The 20056-nt window shown below is 37.0% G+C and overlaps 1 protein-coding gene across 1 annotated transcript in view; it reads right to left on the minus strand.

Moving 5' to 3' along the window:
• The window catches only part of Eda (ectodysplasin A), a 97875-nt gene extending 82200 nt beyond the window's left edge, over positions 1-15675 (minus strand). The window contains exon 1 of the mRNA XM_042694947.1: positions 15570-15675. Within this exon, the coding sequence (XP_042550881.1) occupies positions 15570-15675 (106 nt within the window). The remainder of the gene's footprint in view (positions 1-15569) is intronic.
• Between the last annotated feature and the right edge of the window lie 4381 nt (positions 15676-20056).

A 20056-nucleotide genomic window follows, 5' to 3' on the forward strand; every position in this document is an offset into this window, starting at 1 on the left:
TCCTTGGTAATTTACCATTTTGCAAATAGCTCTCTTTACATCTGTGAACACATTAATGATATAGGATCTATGTTTTGCAGCAGATGAGAGTCCCAAGTATGAAAGAAAGTAGGATAGATTATTGCTTGTAAATTACATCAAGGGTCTAAATGTACTTTGGCAAGGTAGCACTAGAGTTTGGTAAGTAGATGATCAGTGCCTTAACACTGCTGCCAATGTTCAGAACCATTAGATTTAGCTTATAATTTGTATTTAGTAACAAGGAAGAATTGTGGTTGCATGCCAGTATATGGATGGTAGAGGAGAGGCATAGTGAAATGGGGGTAATGCCAAGATAATTTGGGATTAAATTGCCGTTTATTAAGCACTCAAATGGGCATTTGAAGGTACCCCCCAGCTGTTGTTGGCTCTTATCATATTTTTCCTGTCCAACAATTATGCCTTTCCTCAGCCTTTATTCCAAGCTTCCCATGCCCAAGAGGAGAGCCAGCAAAACTGAAGGACTGGTTAGCTTTTGTAATTGTTTGTTATTTTGTTAGAAATGGACTTTCTAATTCTCAAAGTCTCACTTAACCTTCAAAATTCAATTTAAATGTCACTTCATTCATTCTAACATGTATGCCTAATATGGGCCAGCCATTATGTGTTTCTCTTATAAATGTGTTTAATGTATTTGATTGACCATTTTGTCACTCTCCTTTGTGCTCCTATTGTAATCTAATGTAAGTGCTTAAAAGTTAGCCTCTGTAAATTATTTACACCATAATGTTTTTTTTTATGAAGACAGTGGATTCCAGAACCAAGAAACCATGTTTTCCTCATTTTTGTGTTCTTGAATGTACAACAACACAGTGCCTTGACACAGTAGGTGCTTAATAAATCTCTGGCTATTTATTCTCTTCAGCCCTTTTATTTAAATTAATCCTTTACTTTCCTACTCCAACTACTCTACTAAAACTGCTTGCTCCAATGTTGCTAAGCACATTTTTCATACTGTATTCAATAGATGGATGAAACACACTCTTTCCACAGGGCTTGCTGAACTGGTAAGATGTTGATTTATAGCTGCTAATAGCTATTTTTGCCACAACATAGAGAGAACATGCCTGAAAAATGAAGACAGTACCAAGGAAACACAGCTGACAAGGTCCTCATGACATCATATGAGCCTCAAGCTTAAGCCATGTTTTAAGCCAGTTTTATCGGGGACTTTGCCATTAAATGAGGCAATAAATTCCATTTTTTCTCCCTCAAAGCCAGTTTAGACTAGCTAGCTGTCACTTGTAACTGAGAGAATCTTAATATAGCTGATGATCTCCATTCCACTATTTCTAGCCCATATATCTTTCCTGAGCTTCAGATGCCTATGTCAAACTACTTGTGGGTCTTAGCCTCACTCTCTTTCTATTAGTCCCAGGGCTTAAATTCAGGGCCTGGGTAGTGTCCTTCAGGTTTTTTTGCTCAAGGCTGGCACTCACCACTAGAGCCATAGCTAAATTTCTGGCTTTGTGGTGATTAGTTGGCCATAAAAGCCTTGGAATTTCCTGTCCAGGTTGACTTCAAATTGTGATCCTCAGATCTTAGTCTCTTAAGTAGGGTAGGATTACAGGTGTGAGTCACTCACACGTCTAGGTCATACTATTCAATGGTATGGATATGTCACATTTTATTCAACAATTTCCTTATTCATATACATTAGGGTTAGCCCTTCTTTTTGCCACTCAAATTACACCACAGTAAACATACAGTACTTCCATTTTTGTTGGATAGATTCCTCAAACTGAATTTTACATAAAAATATTCTGATGTTTATTTTTTCTAGAGTTAATTAATAGCCAAACGAACTAATAATTTATATTTTCTCCATGCAAGCTTTTCTACCTCTGAATTGGCATATGAATATTATAAAATTGTTGCTAACATATTTATGTTTGGGAAGGAAAGTGTCATATCATAACTATTTTATTTATCTTGAAAGTTAAATATTTTATATTATATTTTGTTTTATTATTTTAGACTGACTTCAAACCACAATTTTCAGATCTCACCTTCCTGAGTAGATTACAGTCATGAGCCACCGGTGCCCAGCTTTTCATTTATTTTAAATTGGGATGACACTCACATGTTAAAAAATTCAAAAGATGCAAAAGCATGGAAATTAAGTCAGCCCCCTCCCACTCCAGCTGTAAATACATGGTTTCCCCAGCGCAACTACCATTACCAGTTGCAGATTTTCATGATTTACTTAATCATTTAATCACATTACTTAAAAATGAATATTTAAGCAATTCCCAACCTGGTGCTATTAGAAATAGTACAGCAAAGAATATTTTTGTTGATAAATGATATTTCCATGGTTGAGTATATCTAAAAATAGAAGTGAAATCACTAGACTCAATTATAGGCATTTAGCATTTAAATTTTTTCCATATACTCTATTCTTGACATTGATCTTGTGTTTCCCCATTGCATGTAGGAGTTTTTGAGTTCCATAAAATGGATTTCAATATCCAGAATGAGTTGATTCCTGTTAGCTAGCTCATCTATTATCACTTGTCTTTTAGATCTCTGTATCTATCCATACTGATTTCTTCTTGTTCCTTAAGTGAGTCCCACCCTCCTTACTCTAAACCCTTTAAATGTACATCCTCTCTGCCAGGTGGACCCTTCCCTCAGATCTTCATTGATCTACCTCTGGCATCTTTTGGGTTACTGGTCAGATGCTCCTCCCATCAGGAGACTATCACTGACCTTTTAAGCCTGGATTAGGTGCCAGTGTGTCTACTAGCATTCTGTGCTTACATGGTTGTACTGTTCACTACATAGTATTAAAATCATGCACTGTGAATTTGTTGTGGGTATTTCTAACCTTGTCCATCATTGTGCTCCTAGTATCTGTAGTAGAGGCTGTTAAACACTGATTCATAGACATTAATGAATGAATGAATAAATTAAATTAATAAAAGAAGCTATAGTAGTTTCTTACCTTCCAGACTAATAAGGTCCTGAAGATCAAGGAGTAGAATTTGAAGTATGGAAAGGTTATGTAAGTAATATACTACAGAGCCAACAAATGCCTTCTGCCTACATATTCCTATTTTTCTATGATATTTTAAGGAGTTATACAAAAGGAAACTAACACTTCATCACTTAGCAAATAGATTAACATTCTTAGCTTTGACTTCTTGAAATAATTTGCATGCTCTTAATCCTTATGGATGCTCACAAAAAGGCTCATTGAACATCCAAATTGAAACCCTGGGTATTTAATCATTCAGACATCATCTGATGGGTTAAAACTATCCTAGCTATTATCATATTATCATAGAAATAAATACTTAGGAACAAATTTTATCAGAACTGAATGAGAACACTACCAATTCTAGTAGTTCAACATCTTTTTCTTAACGAGAGTGGTATGATATAGTCAACAGTAACAGTATCTACCTTTCTAAATTTTTCTCAGTGTGATGTAGTCAAATTTCTTTGATAAAAACCTATTTAGAATTTCTTTGATTAAGAACTCCTTAGATGGTTTTAAATTGATTACATAGGAAATGAGGCTCATTAATTCTACTCTAAAGCTTTAGAAAAAAATGAAATGGGAGAAGGAAAGTAAGAATTCCCTAAGGTCTACTGCTAAACTATTATTGACAGTGATGGAATTAGAATACAAGTCTCCTGGCTTAAAGTTCACTAGTCTCTCTAATAGTGAGAAACAGCTAGAAGAAATCAGACAGAGACAGATTGAAGGGACCTGTAGAAAACCTCAGGTCAGCTGGGCCAGTTACTCCTTTAGGCAAATTCTTTTTTTTATTAGTATATATTTTTTATTGTAAAGATACTGTATAGAGGGGTTACAGTTACATGAGTAAGGTAATGAGTCCATTTCCTATCAAGCATTGTTACTTTTCCTTTGTGTTTCCCCTACCATCCCTTCCCTCCGCAACTCCTCCTTCCCCACCAAGTTGTAAAGTTCATTTTCATCATAGTGTCTTGTATATCTCATTGTTACAATGGGTCAACCTGTATCCTTATTTCAGCATTTTGTTATTTACCTTCCCCTCCCCAACCTAGAAAAATGTATAAACAAGATACAGGGCACCAGAATCAAATACAGTGAAAAGAGGGGTTATATCATGGGGGAAGAACATTTAAAAGAAACAAAAAAATCACATAGTACATTATAAATACATATTAGGCAAATTCTTTAAAGATGAAGCACTTCTGTAGTTAGAGTGATCTGTTCACATTTTGATGTAACGATTTTTTTCTGTATCATTGGTCTTCTGCCTATCTACCTATCATCTATGTATGTATGTATGAACCTATTTATATTGGTGTGTATGTATGCATGCATGCATGTATGTATGTATGCATGCATCTATCTATCTATCTATCTGTCTGTCTATCTATCTATCTATCTATCTATCTATCTATCTATCTATCTATCTATCTATCTATCTATCTCTGTCTGTCTATCTTTATCTTTATCCATCTATTTATCTATTTATTTTTGAGACCTGGCTGGTCTCAAACTCCTGGACTCAAGTGATTTTTACTTCTTAATCTCCTAAGTAGCTGTCACAATATGGAACCCAGCTTTTGCTTGTATTTTTTTTCACAACAAATCACGCTATTTTTAACTTTAAAAAACACATGAATAAAAGGGTTAGGGAAAAAGATCAGTGGTAGAATGGTTGTGTGGAATGCACAAGGCTCTGTGTTCAATCTGTAACACTGAAAGCAAAAACATACATACCCTATCCTTCAGAAATATTTTTGAGCAGCTTTAAAATTTTTTTACTTTGTTTTTTTCTAAATCAGTGTATATTCATTTCACAAAGAGGATTCATTGTGATATTTTCACACATTTATGTAATATGGTTTGACCAAATTCACTCCCTCATACTCTTTTGTATACCCCGTTTAAACTTTATACACTTCAATTTGTATCTTAGGAAGTAGAGGCAGGAGTCTGATAATTAAACCACCATGAAGTCTGGTATAATGTCTTACTAGGTAGTCTATAGTAGTTGGTAGACTGAAAGTGCTAGTTAACCACATATCAATAGTGATGGCCTGTGCCCGATAAATAAGTGGGCTAAAGACTTAAAGAGAAACTTCTCTGAAGAGGAAAGAAGGATGGCCAATAGACACATGAAGAAATGCTCAACCTCCTTAGCCATAAAAGATATGCAAATCAAAACAACATTAAGATACCACCTCACCCCCGTAAGAATGGCTATAATCAAGAACTCTAATAACAACAGATGCTGGAGGGGATGTGGACAGAAGGGAACCTTACTGCATTGTTGGTGGGAGTATAAACTTGTTCAACCACTTTGGAAAGTAGTATGGAAGTTCCTCAAAAGACTCCACATAGAGCTCCCCTATGATCCAGCAATCCCACTTTTGGGCATTTATCCAAATGTTTACAAACAAGACCACACTAAAGCTACCAGCACGACTATGTTTATTGCAGCATTATTTACCATAGCTAAGATATGGAACCAACCCAGCTGCCCCTCAGTAGATGAATGGATCAAGAAAATGTGGTATCTATACACAATGGAATTCTATGCCTCCATCAGAAAGAATGACATTGCCCCATTTGTTAGGAAATGGAAAGGCTTGGGAAAAATTATATTAAGTGAAGTAAGCCAGGCCCAAAGAAACGTAGGTCCCATGGTTTCCCTTATTTGCAATATCTAGTATATGTCTGAGTCAAGCAGAAAAGGACAGATAAGGTGATGTTAGGGAAATGAACCCTAAGATATGTATTCAAATGTTTTTTTTCTTTCATGCGATTGTTTCTAACACATTTAAAGATTATTTCTTTGTTGCTTTGTATGTCCCTCTCCCACAGTATAACCCCTGCTTTCACTGTATTTGATGTCGGTATAATTTGTGGAGGGGAAGGGGAAAAACAAGTCGTTTAAATAGGGATACAGGTGGACCCATTGCAACAATGAGATGTACAAGTCATTATGTCGAAAATGAACTTTACAACTTTGGTGGGGGGGGGCGGGGACGATTGGGTGGGGGAGCAGGGGGAGGATGGGAAGGGATGGGAAGGGGAAACAAAGGAGGAGGCTACAATGCTTGATAAGAAATGTACTCATTATCTTGCCCATGTAATTGTAACCCCTCTGTACAGTATTTTCACAATAAAAAATAAATAAAAATTAAAAAAAATAGTGATGGCCTGTTGAGATCACTTACTGCAGGACTAGTTCCATCAATGAAAATACAACTTTAAAGGGTATTTTGGAGTATGAGCAAGCTAAGATATTTTAGCTTAGTTAATGTCTTATTTGATATAAAGCCACTCTCCGGATGTTCTGCTGGGGGCACTTATACTTTCGGCAACCACAACAAGCAGGTAACCTTGGGGAATTCTGCATCTGAAATAAACAATCCTCTTCAAGTCCACAAACATGGTAAGCTTTTAAAAGCTTAAATTTTGTGAACAAGCTCTTGAAACTTGATCAGCTTTAAAAATGATTTTACTCTCTCTCATTTGATAATAGTATGGTAATGGCTCACTGAAAATTAATAAATACAAGAACAACACTAGAATGAGGACAATTCTTAATTCTAGCTCATATTTGTACAGACAGAATGTTTTCTTGAATGCTGTAGCATTCATCTATGTAAGTTTCATAGTAGCTGTGCTTTATTCCATTGTTATTTTTTAAGAAGAAATGAAGTATATACTAACTTTTTTTTATCCCCTTTACTTCTTTATAATAGGAGAAAAGAAGACTGACATCTTTGTACTGTCCAAAAGTAAACTACAAACATGAAACATTTCCAAGAAATACTGATAGAACACTCATACACACAAAGAAACACACACACAGAGCGAGAGAAGAGGAGAGAGAGAGAGAGAGAGAGAGAGAGAGAAAGAGAGAGAGAGAGAGAGAGAGAGAGAGCTGGCAAGAGTGAAGGACTGATACACAGAAATTTATAGGTGTGATCTATCATTTGTTGTGATGAGATAGGTCAGAGTTTCAGGGTTAGAGTGTTCTTCTCACAGGCTTGGAGAGCATCAGTGAGAACAAAAGTGCTATTTGGCTGAAAGAGAACACCATTGCAGTAATGTTTGTCCATAAATTAATGAATATATGAGTACCTAAAATGGCTTCAAGACATTATTATTATGTTCATTTTTCAGAGAGAACATATTAATAGCACTTCACATTTTCTGGTGCCAATATTGGGCTTGAACTCAGGATCCAGATGTTGTCCTTTAGTTTAGCTTTTTTTTTTTTCTCAAGGCAGAGGTCTACCATTTGAGATCCACTTCATTTCTAGCTCTTTTGTGGTTAATTGGAGATAAAGAGTCTCACAGACTTTTCTGCCTGTGTTGGCTTTGAACTGAGATCCTCAGATCTCAGCATCCTGATTAGCTAGGATTACAGGTGTGAGCCACCAGAGATTCATGATTTTGAAACAATATGCAGATGCCAACAGTTTTGATCAGTACAACTGCACAAATTAAGACAGGTTATTATCTTCATAAACAGGGGAACTGGAGCTCAGAAGGGATGTCACTTGTTCAAGATCACACAGCAGGTAAGGCAGCAGGGACATAAATTATGATTTAGTATCTTTTCTATTATTCCATGTTACAATTTTATTTTCTTACTGTATAACACAGAAAGCAGAGACAGGTAGATTAGAGAAATGATAAGACTGTGATTGACTCCTGAGGATGCTATTACAAGAAGACAACATAGAGTTTTACAATACTATTTGTACAATATGGACCAGGTCATTGAAAATTCCAGAAGTATATTATCTTATTCTAAGCCCTCATGACTACTGAAACATATGCTACATTTCATGGAATAGCCTGCAATAGATGAGCAAGCAGGCCACTTAGACCTATTATTACTTCAGAAATACATCACAAGAATGGTCCCCAGCAAGAAATCAGGACACAGAGTTTTTGGAACTGTTGTGACTCAACACTGCCATGAAGTGATCATGCTTTCCTTCCAGAGAAAGAGTAACCAAGAGGCCTCATATAATTAGCACAAATGAACTTAAAAATATCGGGAAAAGAATCTGGGCAACTCAAGATGGGAGTCCATGAATTTAATATAGGGATGTAGTTAAAAAAAACTTACAACTTGCTTTTGAACAGTTGACGTTATGAAATGCCAAGATTTACACTGGAGGGGATGCACCTTGTGCTTGGGTCTACTGGTTAATGAGTTAATGCTTTCATTTATAGAATAGTTTTGGTGGGGAAACTAGAGATGAATCCAGCCATTCTTCAATGACTGGTCATACCAATTGACCTTTTGTCCTTTTGAAAGCAAGGTGACTAGGCCTAAGCTATGCCTCTTATCAACTAGTTTAGTCCAATGAAAAGAAAAAAATAGGTTTCTGTAACCTTATTGCTCAGGTTTATGAAGATAATATCTCTTCCTTTTCCTACATGCTCATGAATCATTTATTATTATTTTTCCTCCCAAAGTGATTAATCAAGACCATTTGGCTTGATATTAATAGTTTTTAGGTAAGAAATCTAGATTGCCTCCCCATTTGTTTGTTTGGTCATTCATTTAACAAATGTTTGTCTGCAATGTACTGGTCCTATGTTAGGTGAAACTCCAGGATCCACCTCAACATCCTACCTGCTCTTCACTCTTATCTGTTATCTAAAAATGTATCTGTTCTTTTACAAGACTCTAAGTTTCTCCGAGCCTTTTTATTTAAATCTTTAAACACCTTTAAGTGGTACCTAGAAGGCTTTAGACATAGTTTAGGAACTGAAGGTAAATCAGAGGATAGTAACAGATAAAAAATATCATACAATACAGGTGGACCCATTGCAACAATGAGATGTACAAGTCATTATGTCGAAAAAAGAACTTTACAACTTTGGCCGGGGTGGGGGGGGAGGGAGGGGGGAGAGCTTTACAACTTTGGCGGGGGGCGGGGGGGGGGAGTGTGGGAGATGGGAAGGGATGGGAAGGGGAAACAAAGAGGAGGCAACAATGCTTGGTAAGAAATGTACTCATTATCTTGCTCATGTAATTGTAACCCCTCTGTATGGTATTTTCACAATAAAAAAATATCATACAAGCCAGGTACAGTTGGCTCATGCCTCTAATCCTAGCTATTTGGGAGGCTAAGATGGGGAGGATTGTGGTTAGAAGCTAGCATGGGAAACGTCTACAAGACCTCATTTCAACCAATAGGTGGATATGACAGCATGCACATGTCATCCCAGTTATGAAAGATGTAGAAGTCAGGAAGAGTGTCGCTCTAGGCCAGCCTCAGCAAAAGTGTTTGAGATCCCATCTCAACAGAAAAGACTTAGCATGGTGGTTCATATTTGACATCATAGCTATAGCAGGAAACATAAATAGGCAGATTGTGATCCAGGCCAGCCAGAGCAAAATGCAAGGTCCCATCACAAAAATAACCACAGCAAAAGGAGTGGAGTTATGGCTCAAGCATAAAGCCCTAAATGCAACCCCCCACCCCACCAGAGTATTGTATCCCTAACCCAAATATGGCAAGTAAGTAGAACTGGTTTTTGCTGCCATGTTTTAAACTTGCTTTTACTTTTGACTTTTGAAAAATTTTCCCTAGAATCATTTTAGGGAAACAAGACATTCTTTTATGTCTTAAGCATTCAAGACAAATATCTTTTTCTTTGACAATCATGATGCAAACCTGAGATATGATAGCTAAATTTATAACTTATCAAGTAACTTGTGGATTTTTGGAATTAACATTTGATTACTTTCCCTTTTTGATATAATTCTTTTTGGCCTTAATGAACTGACTTAACTCATTCTTATCTTTTATTTGTTCTGTAACAATTTACAGTCTGACTCACTTCTTTGATGAGAAATCTATTTGAATAAAACACAGTTAGCTCATTGTCTTGAGACAGTGATATACACTATAGAATTCTATCATGTTGGCCATCTAATAGGTACCTCAAAATTAACAGACCTAAGTCAGGCACAAATGGCTTGTAATCTTAGTTACTCAGGAGGCTGAGATCAATAATCATAATTTGAAGACAGCCCAGGTAGACCCTTATTGCAAATCAATCAGCAAAAAGGCTACAAGTGGATGTGTGGCTTAATTGGTAGAGTGCCAGTCTTGAGCAAAAAAAAAAAAAAAAAAAGGCAAGAAAGCTTGAGGCTGAGTGAAAGCTCCATCCTGGCACACATGCAAAATAAAAATAATATTAGGCCTAATTAAGTTCTTTATTCCTTCCCTATGTGGCTCTACATTACTACACTCCTTTCCCCTCATTTCAGAAATGACAATTCTACAGGTTATGTCCTTAAATCAAAACCTCTGGGGTCATGGCTGGCTTCTGTTTATCTCTCATGAAAACCCTTGCAGCCATCCCTTCAAAATATCTTCTGAATCCAATAACTTCTCACCAGTTAAAAATGCATCATCTCTCACCTGGATTATGGTCTCCTTAATGAATCTCCCATTATGGACCTTTCCTGGAACCTATTTTCAATCTAGCAGTCAGAAGGACTCTATTAAAATGTAAGTGAAATCCTATCACTCCTCTGCTCGACTCCTCCAATGTCAGGCAGAATACACTACATAGTTTAGCTCACAAGGCTCTAGATCAGATTTTATCTTCTAACCTCATCTTCTTCTTTCTCTTGTTAGCTTTCTTTCTTCCCAGCTACACTGATATTTCTGGATCATTCCAAACATTCTTCTGCTTCAAAGTTTTTACAATTTATTTCTTCTCTTTGAAATGGGAATGGCTCACACCTTTGTATCACTCAAATTTGTTCTCAAATGTTCCATTATGACAGAGGCCTTCCTTGGATCACCTTGCAGCATGCCACAACACTCTTACCTTTTACCGTTACTGCATTTTACTTCACAGCACTTGTCACCAACAACTTTGTTTATTGTCTATCTCTGCCCTAGACGTATAGCTCCTTGGGAAACAAGAATTATTTATTGAAGGTCTATATACACACATGGATTGGCTAATTTTTAACTTCTTTTTGCAGTACAGGGGATAGATCCCAGGGTCTTGTGCATGCTAAACAAACTTTATGACTGACTTATATCCCTAGCTCATCATTATTAACTCATTCATACACTCAACACATCTAAAGAAATGGTTTGATAGCCTCACAGGTAAAAGGTCGTAAAACTTATAAAATCCCAAGATCCTCAAGTATCCTATACACCTAACTCTAAGGCATGTTTGGATTATACCAAGCTATACTGAGAAATGAAAAATGCCTCAGTTTCATAAGAAACTTGGCATTAGCACAAAGTGCCAAGCATATCAGATCAGAAGGGAAGTTGATAAGAAATTATGAGAGGCTTTGAACTTGACCAGAGTGAAAAACTGATTAGTATCAAGGCAGAATAAATACTCTAAGGTAGATCAGTACTACAGCTGTTGGTAGCCAGATCCAGATAAAGTGGTTTGGGGAGGAAGAGGAAACTGTCATCATAAAGTAAAAATTAGGAGGGGTAGAGGAAGAGGTCAGCCTTAGAAGCTATTAAGAATTCCAACTTCGAGAGGGAGGGAAAACCACACCCACTTCAGAAATTAGTCATTGGTATTTTTCTGACAACCTTCTCCTCAGCATTCAGGGATTATAAAAGATTTGGTGGTTCAGGTATTGGGAATAGTGGGAGCAGAGAGCAAGAGAGCAAGTTACATGCAGCCGAGGATGACACATGATCAGGAGTGCAAAAACTTCCAGGAAATTGGCTACAAGTTGGTAAAAAAAAAAATGGGTACATATTTACTTCATGACAGCCTACATTTATGGGCTTAAAGTGGATCATCAATATAACAAAATATATTGGAAGTGGCGCTGTGGCTCAAGTGGTAGAGCGCTAGCCTTGAGCTGAAGAGCTGAGGACAGCACGCAGGCCCAGAGTTCAAGCCCCATGACTGACCAAAAAAACAAAAACAAAAAGAAAAACAAAAACAAAATATATGCTCTAGAGAATGGCCCCACCAATCCAATTTTCCATTCAAAGGTTCAATATTGCTGTGATCTCCATTTTTATTCGATCTTTAAATTTTTTAAAAAATTACTTTTCCCTATCTCTTTTAAAACAAGCTTTAAGTAGTTATATAAAGAGGTTTAAATTCAACATGTCAATTTATGAGTACAATGCATCTTGACCAATGTCACCCCTTTCTAGAATGGTCCTTGTTCTAAGTTCCTCTTCAGATTTTATCCAGGTCTACTTTTTTTGCTATTCTTTTATTTGTTTACCCATTCATGCTAGAAACACTTATTGATCCCCCCATCATATGCTTAATAGTTACAGGTGCTTTGATTGTTTCCTTGTAAACAAAACAAAAATTCTCTCCTTCATGAAGGTTACATTTTAACTATCCATTTGCACTTTTTGCCCCTACTGACAAAGTCCTAACCCCTCTCTTCAATCATTCCCACTTTTTAAAATGGCTTCCTTCATTGGCACTTAGTCACATTGACAAATGTCAGCTTAAAATTTTTATTTTCAAAATTATATTGAGTGAAGTAAGCCAGGCCCAAAGAAACATAGGTCCCATGGTTTCCCTTATTTGCAATAACTAGTATATGTTTTAGACAAGCAGAAATGGTCAGATAAGTTAATGTTAAGCAAAATGAACCCCACGATAGGGATTCAAATGGTTTTTCTTTCTGGCTATTGTTTCTAACATATTTATAAGATTTTTTTTGTTGCTTTGTATGTCCCTCCCCCACAGTATAACCCCTGTTTTTACTGTATTTGATGTTGGTATAATTTGTGGAGGGGAAGGGAAAAAACAGGTAGACCCATTGCAACAATGAGATGTACAAGATGTTATGTTTAAAATGAACTTTACAATTTTGGCATGGGGGGAAAAGGGGGAGTGGGGGGTGGGGAGAGATGGAAAGGGATGGGAAGGGGAAACAAAGGAGGAAGCAACAATGCTTGATAAGAAATGTACTCATTGCTTGATAAGAAAAGTACTCATTATCTTGCCCATGTAATTGTAACCCCTCTGTACAGTATTTTCACAATAAAAAATAAATATTTAAAAAAATTAAAAAAAAGAAATGTACTCATTACCTTGCCCATGTAATTGTAACCCCTCTCTAGGGTATTTTCACAATAAAAAAAGTTTTATTTTCAGCCATATACTAGTTATTGCAAACAAGGAAAACCATGGGACCTATGTTTCTTTGGGCCTGGCTTACTTCACTTAATATAATTTTTTCCAAGTCTTTCCACTTCCTAACAAATGGGGCAATGTCATTCTTTCTGATGGAGGCATAGAATTCCATTCTGTATATATACCACATTTTCTTGATCCATTCATCTACTGAGGGGCATCTGGGTTGGTTCCAGATCTTAGCTATGGTAAATAATGCTGCAATAAACATAGTTGTGCTGGTAGCTTTAGTATGGCCTTGTTTGTGTTCATTTGGGTAAATGCCCAAAAGTGGGATTGCTGGGTCATAGGGAAGCTGTATGTGGAGTCTTTTGAGGAACCTCCATACTACTTTCCAAAGTGGTTGAACAAGTTTACACTCCCACCAACAATGCAGTAGGGTTCCCTTCTGTCCACATCCCCTCCAGCATCTGTTGTTATTAGAGTTCTTGATTATAGCTATTCTAACTGAGGTGAGGTGGAATCTCAATGTTGTTTTGATTTGCATTTCTTTTATGGCTAGGGAGGTTGAGCATTTCTTCATGTGTCTATTGGCCATCCTTCTTTCCTTTTCAGAGAAGTTTCTCTTTAAGTCTTTAGCCCACTTATTTATTGGGCAGTTGTTTCTTTGAGGATTTGTTGTTGGGGGATTTAATTTTTGTGATCCTAAGTATATTTTAGATGAGACCCTTGTCTGTTGTATGGATACTGAAGATGTTTTCCCAATCTGTGGGCTTTCTATTAATCTTGCTACCTATGTCCTTTGCCATACAGAAGCTCTGGAGCTTCATGCAATCTCATTTGTCCAACCTTTCTTTGATTTGTTGTGTTTCTGGGTCTCTATTAAGAAAATGTTGGCCTGTGCCAAGGAGCCCTAGAGCTTCTCCTCTTCCTTCCTGTAATGTTTTCAGGGTATCTCCTTTGACTTTGAGGTCTTCGATCCATTTGGAGTTGATTCTGGTACAGGGTGATATATAAGGCTCTAGCTTTATTTTTCTATAGGTGATTAACTAATTTTGCTAGCACCATTTACTGAAGAAGCTATCTTTCTTCCATTCTATTTTTTTTAGCTCCCTTATCAAAGATTAGTCTATGGCTGGGACAAGCAGAAAAGCTCAGATAAGATGATGTTAAGTGAAATGAACCCTAAATTGGGACACGAGTGGTTTTTTCTTCCTTGATATTGTTTCTAAGGTATTTATAAGGTACCATGTGATTGTTTTGTTGCTTTGTATGTCCCTCCCCCATGGTATAACCCCTGTTTTCACTGTATTTGATGTTGGTATAATTTGGGGAGGAAGGGAAAAAACAAAATGTTCACATAGGGATACAGTTTGACCCATTGCAACAATGAGATGTACAAGACGCTATGTCGAAAAACAAACTTTACAATTTAGGTGTGGGTGAGGGATGTAGTTGAGGAGGTGGGAGGGATGGGATGGGAGGGGAAAAACAAAGTAGTAGGCAACAATACTAGATAAGAAATGTACTAATTACCTTGCTCATGTAACTGTAAACCCCTGTACAGTATTTTCAGAATAAAAAACTTATTTAAAAAAGTTTTAGTTTCAGCATAAAATGGTATTGCTTTGTAACCCCCTCTAGAAACATTTCATTGGCAGATGTATTCAGATATATGCCATCTTTGAATCCAGATGGCATTGTGGCAGCCCAGAGCTATACATTCTAGAAACTTCTGTGCCAATGGGGTAGCATTCTCTTAATTGACAGACTAATATTGAAACAGAGTGACTCAAAGATCCTGCCCAGGAGCTAACTCAACATTTTATGGTATCCCACAGAATATACTAGTAATTAACTCAAAGCTATTACATCCATAATAGGGATGGTTTTCATTGGTGTGCCACTATTTAGCTGAAGGGGAGTGAATATCACCATTGTATACTATAAATACCAAAGTGAGCCAAATACTGGGCTGGATTCTAGGGTTACAAGAAGGGAAATTAATATTTGCCTTCAAGAAACTTACACACTAGTTCTAGAAACTTGAGTTCAGATTTTGAAAGAGTGGCAGATATCACCATTGACATGATTATCATTGGATTTGACATATAAAAGCCAGATACTGAAAATCTCCAAAGGTAGAACTAAATCCATAGAAAATATTCAGGGTCTATAGAAGAGAGGTAGTCTTTATGGAAGGTGACTTTGAGAGTCACAAATGATGTTGTAGCCTTCAAAAATATTAAGAAAGAACTGAAGCTATGTGGAGTAGGAAGTAGGAGGATGCTTGCCGAATTGATTCTATATCAAAAGACTGATTGAGGCTGGAGAAATCTTACATGACCTTGAACCTCTGAATAATATATGAGATGATAAAGTGTATTTGTTATTAAAAAACCTCAAAAGTGATAAAGGATCATTTGGTTAGACTTACCATCTGTACCTTCACTGCTTTTGCTTCTTTTATTGCGGCGAACACGCCTATTTTCCTCTTCAGAGTATGATTTTTCATCAGGGAAGAAGAAATTCATCAGGGCCATCTGTAAAAATAATAATAAAATGAGTCCAAGTTTGACCCCAGTTAGCTATAAGCCAATGCTTACAGAACAAACTAGCTTTCAACAGATGGTCTACCTTTTTCTTAATTTCAAGAAGTTTAGAGCCTGAGTCCATGTTCCCCTCAGTGTACAAATGCTTCTATTACATTTTTCCCCTGTGCCAGTACTGGGGCTGGAACTCAGAGAAGGAGCACTGTCCTTACCTCTTTCACTAATGGCTACTGCTCTACTATGTGAGCTTCTTGCTTTTGGTGGTTAAGTGGAGATAAGTCTCATAGACGATAGAACTGTGGTCCTCAGGTCTCAGCCTCAATTAGCTAGGATTATAAGTGTGAGCCACTGACACCTGACTAGATGCTTTTATTACTTATATCACTACTATGCCAAGCATATAAGCACAGAATTTTGGTTAATCACTGTGTCCTCTCTCTCTTCTTCCATAGTATCTAATGAAAAATATATCAGGTCACATTTACCCATAAAATTCTGGGGTTCATTCTTAAATGAACTAGAGGAAGCAATCCAAAATTTCATATGGAACAATAAAAGACCCCAAATAGGAAAAACAATCCTTAGCAGAAAGAACAGTACTGGAGGAATATCAATATCAAATTTCAAACTCTACTACAATCCCCCAACAACAAATTCTCAAAGAAACAACTGCCCAATAAATAGTGGGCTAAAGACTTAAAGAGAAACTTCTCTGAAGAGGAAAGAAAGATGGCCAATAGACACATGAAGAAATGCTCAACCTCCCTAGCCATAAAAGAAATGCAAATCAAAACAACATTGAGATACCACCTCATCCTGGTTAGAATGGCTATAATCAAGAACTCTAATAACAACAGATGCTAGAGGGGATGTGGACAGAAGGGAACCCTACTTCATTGTTGGTGGGAATATAAACTTGTTGAACTACTTTGGAGAGCAGTATGGTGGTTCCTCAAAAGACTCCACATAGAGCTTCCCTATGACCCAGCAATCCCACTTTTGGGCATTTACCCAAATGATCACAAACAAGACCATACTAAAGCTACCAGCACAACTATGTTTATTGCAGCATTATTTTCCATAGCTAAGATATGGAACCAACCCAGATGCCCCTCAGTAGATGAATGGATCAAGAAAATGTGGTATATATACACAATGGAATTCTATGCCTCCATCAGAAAGAATGGCATTGCCCCATTTGTTAGGAAATGGAAAGACTTGGAAAAAATTATATTAAGTGAAGTAAGCCGGGCCCAAAGAAACATAGGTTCCATGGTTTCTCTTATTTGCAGTAACTAGTATATGTCTAGGACAAGCAGAAAAGGTAAAATTAAACTATGTACATATGACCATATAAGATGATACTAAGTGAAATGAACCCTAAGATAGGGACACACGAGTTTTTATCTTTCTTGCTGTTCTTTTTTAATGTACTTATAATGTACTATGTGATTTTTTTGTTACTTTTGTATGTTCTTCCCCCATGGCATAACCCCTGTTGTCACTGTATTTGATTCTGGTACCCTGCATCTTGTATACACATTTTTCTAATTTGGGAAGGGGAAGGGAAATAACAAAATGCTGCAACAAGGACACATATTGACCAAGTGTATCAATGAGATGTACAAGACACTATGTTGAAAACGAACTTTACAACTTTGGGGGAGAGGGAGGACTTGGGGTGGTAAGGAGGGAAGGGATGGTGGGGAAAAACAAAGGAGTAGGTTACAATGCTCGATAGGAAATGTACTCATTACCTTACTCATGCAACTGTAACCCCTGTGTACAGTATCTTTACAATAAAAAATATATATTAAAAAAGAGTACACATAGATCCCCCTATGACCCAGCAATCCCATTTCTGAGCATTTATCCAAATGACCACAAACAATGCTACACTAAAGCTACCATCACAGCTATGTTTATCGCAGCATTATTTACCATACCTAAGATATGGAAGAAACCCAGATCCCCCTCAGTAGAGGAATGAAGAAAATGTGATACACACACACACACACACACACACACACACACACACACACACACACACACACACAGAGGAATTCTATGCTTCCATTAGAAAGAATGACACTGCCCCATTTGTAAGGAAATGGGAAGACTTGGAAAAAAATCATGCTAAGTAAAGTAAGCCCGACTCAAAGAAACATAGGTCCCATGGTTTCCCTTATTTGTAATAATTAGTATACAGCTAGGATAATCTTAGCAGATGGGCAGAATACCTCAATAGCTATGTGCATATGATGGTATAAGATGATGCTAAGCAAAATGAACTACAAGACATGGACACAAGAGGTTTTGCTTTGTTATTATTCTCAATATACTATGTGGTTTTTTTCTTTTTGTGTTTTATCCCCTGTGGTGTATCCTTTGTTGTCCCTGTATTCAATTTTGGTACTCTGGGTATTGTATATATGTTTATCTGAACTAGAGAAGGGAAGGGGAACAACAAAATGGTGAGACAAAGGACAAAGTGGTTGGAACCTATGTAACAGCAATAACCACAAGGCAATATGTTGGATATGATCCTTATAACTTAGGAGGGTATTGGAGGGCAAAGAAGGAGAAAAATGAGGGAGGGTGTAACAAGTTGGACAAGAAATGTAATCACTACCTTACTTATGTAACTGTAACCCCTCTGTACATCACCTTGACAATAAAAATTTTTAAAAATTCTGGGGTTCAGAGGGACCCAGTCACAATTTTCTTATTTCCATTTACACTGACAAATGTCAGCTTAAAAATCTCATTTTCATCTTTGTAAAATCATACTGCTTTTTGACCCCTCCAGACACATTTCATTGGCAGATATTGCCAGATGCATGCTGTGTTTGATGCCTACTCAAAACTAGCCTTGTGTTTGTTAGTCCCACTTGAACTTCATTATTATACAGTTCTGATTTTACCCCATTCCTGTTTATGCTGTACTTTGGTTGTTTCTACAGTGCTGATCATCCAACATGTGTATGGATTCTCTTGGGGAAGTTAGTCATGACAAAGAACAAAATTATTCTCGCCCTTTCCTAGTCTCTTGAAGCACTAATGGTCTATAAGACTCAATTTGGTCCACTGAAAAATATTCCATATTTTGTCCAATGGTTTTAAAAGAAAAAATTAAGCTTGCTCATCCTCAAAAACTAAGTGGGCATATGATAATATATTTGAATAAAATGAAGCTGAAAAATTGAAAGTCAGATGTTGACAGTTGATTATCTTATGTATTATAGGCATCCCTCATAATAATATAATATTTCATATGTGATGGGTTTGGTTCATGAACAATAATCATAGCTTAAAGATATACCTGTTGAATTGAATCAAGATCTTTCCGCATGAGTGTGGTAAAAAGATGTGCATCAGCCAGGTGCTGGTGACTTATGTCTATAATCCTAGCTACACAGGAGTCTGAGATATGATGATAGAGTTTTAAAGCCAGACATTTTGAGAGATTCCATCTCCCATTTCAAAATGCCAGAAAGTGGAGCTGTGGCTCAAGTGGTGGACTATCAGTCTTGAGTGAAAAAGCTAAGAAATGGTGCCTAGGCCTTGAGTTCAAGCTCCAATACTAGCACAAAAAATGCGTGATGCAACTCATTAAAATGCACAAAATAGCAAGTTAATAAGTGAATATAGTCATAAACTCTAACTTATCAATAGTTTTGCATTGCAAAACCTCTTTAGGCTAAACCAAAAGAATTTGCCATTTTGTTAGTCCAGCAATGTTAGATATCAGCAATTTCTCATGGTCGAACTAAGCAGTATTTTGGAGTTATTTGATTGGAATGTAAGATGTATTTTCCCATAGAAGCATAAAGTCTGGCTAGGTATACAGAAAGCTACTTAACCCACAATATGTACTAGTAACAGGATAAAAACAAACTGCTATTTACAATAAATTTTTCACACCCGTGGTGGTAGTGTATGACTGTAATATCAGCGACTAGAAGGTTGAGGCAGGATGATAGCAAGTACAAAGCCAGCTTGTGCTACAATAACAACCAAGAACCGGGCTGGGAATGTGGCTTAGTTGTAGAGTGCTTGCCTAGCATGCATGGAGCCCTGGGTTCAATTCTTTAGTACCATTTAAACAGAAAAGGCAGGAAGTAGTGCTGTGGCTCAAGTGGTAGAGTGCTAGCCTTGAGCAAAAGAAGCTTAGGGACAGTGGCCAGGCCCTGAGTTCAAGCCCTAGGACTGGCAAAAAAAAAAACCCCAAAACAAACAAAGAAATCCTTTTGTGTTGGAAATGTGGATTAGTGGTAGAATGCTTCCCTAGCATGCATGAAACCTAGGGCTGGATTCCTCAGTACCACATAAACAGAAAAAAGCCAGAAGTGGCACTGTGGCTCAAGTGGTA

Source organism: Dipodomys spectabilis, unplaced genomic scaffold (assembly GCF_019054845.1).
Source record: "Dipodomys spectabilis isolate Male_0828 unplaced genomic scaffold, ASM1905484v1 ptg000176l, whole genome shotgun sequence".
NCBI classification, from domain to species: domain Eukaryota; kingdom Metazoa; phylum Chordata; class Mammalia; order Rodentia; family Heteromyidae; genus Dipodomys; species Dipodomys spectabilis.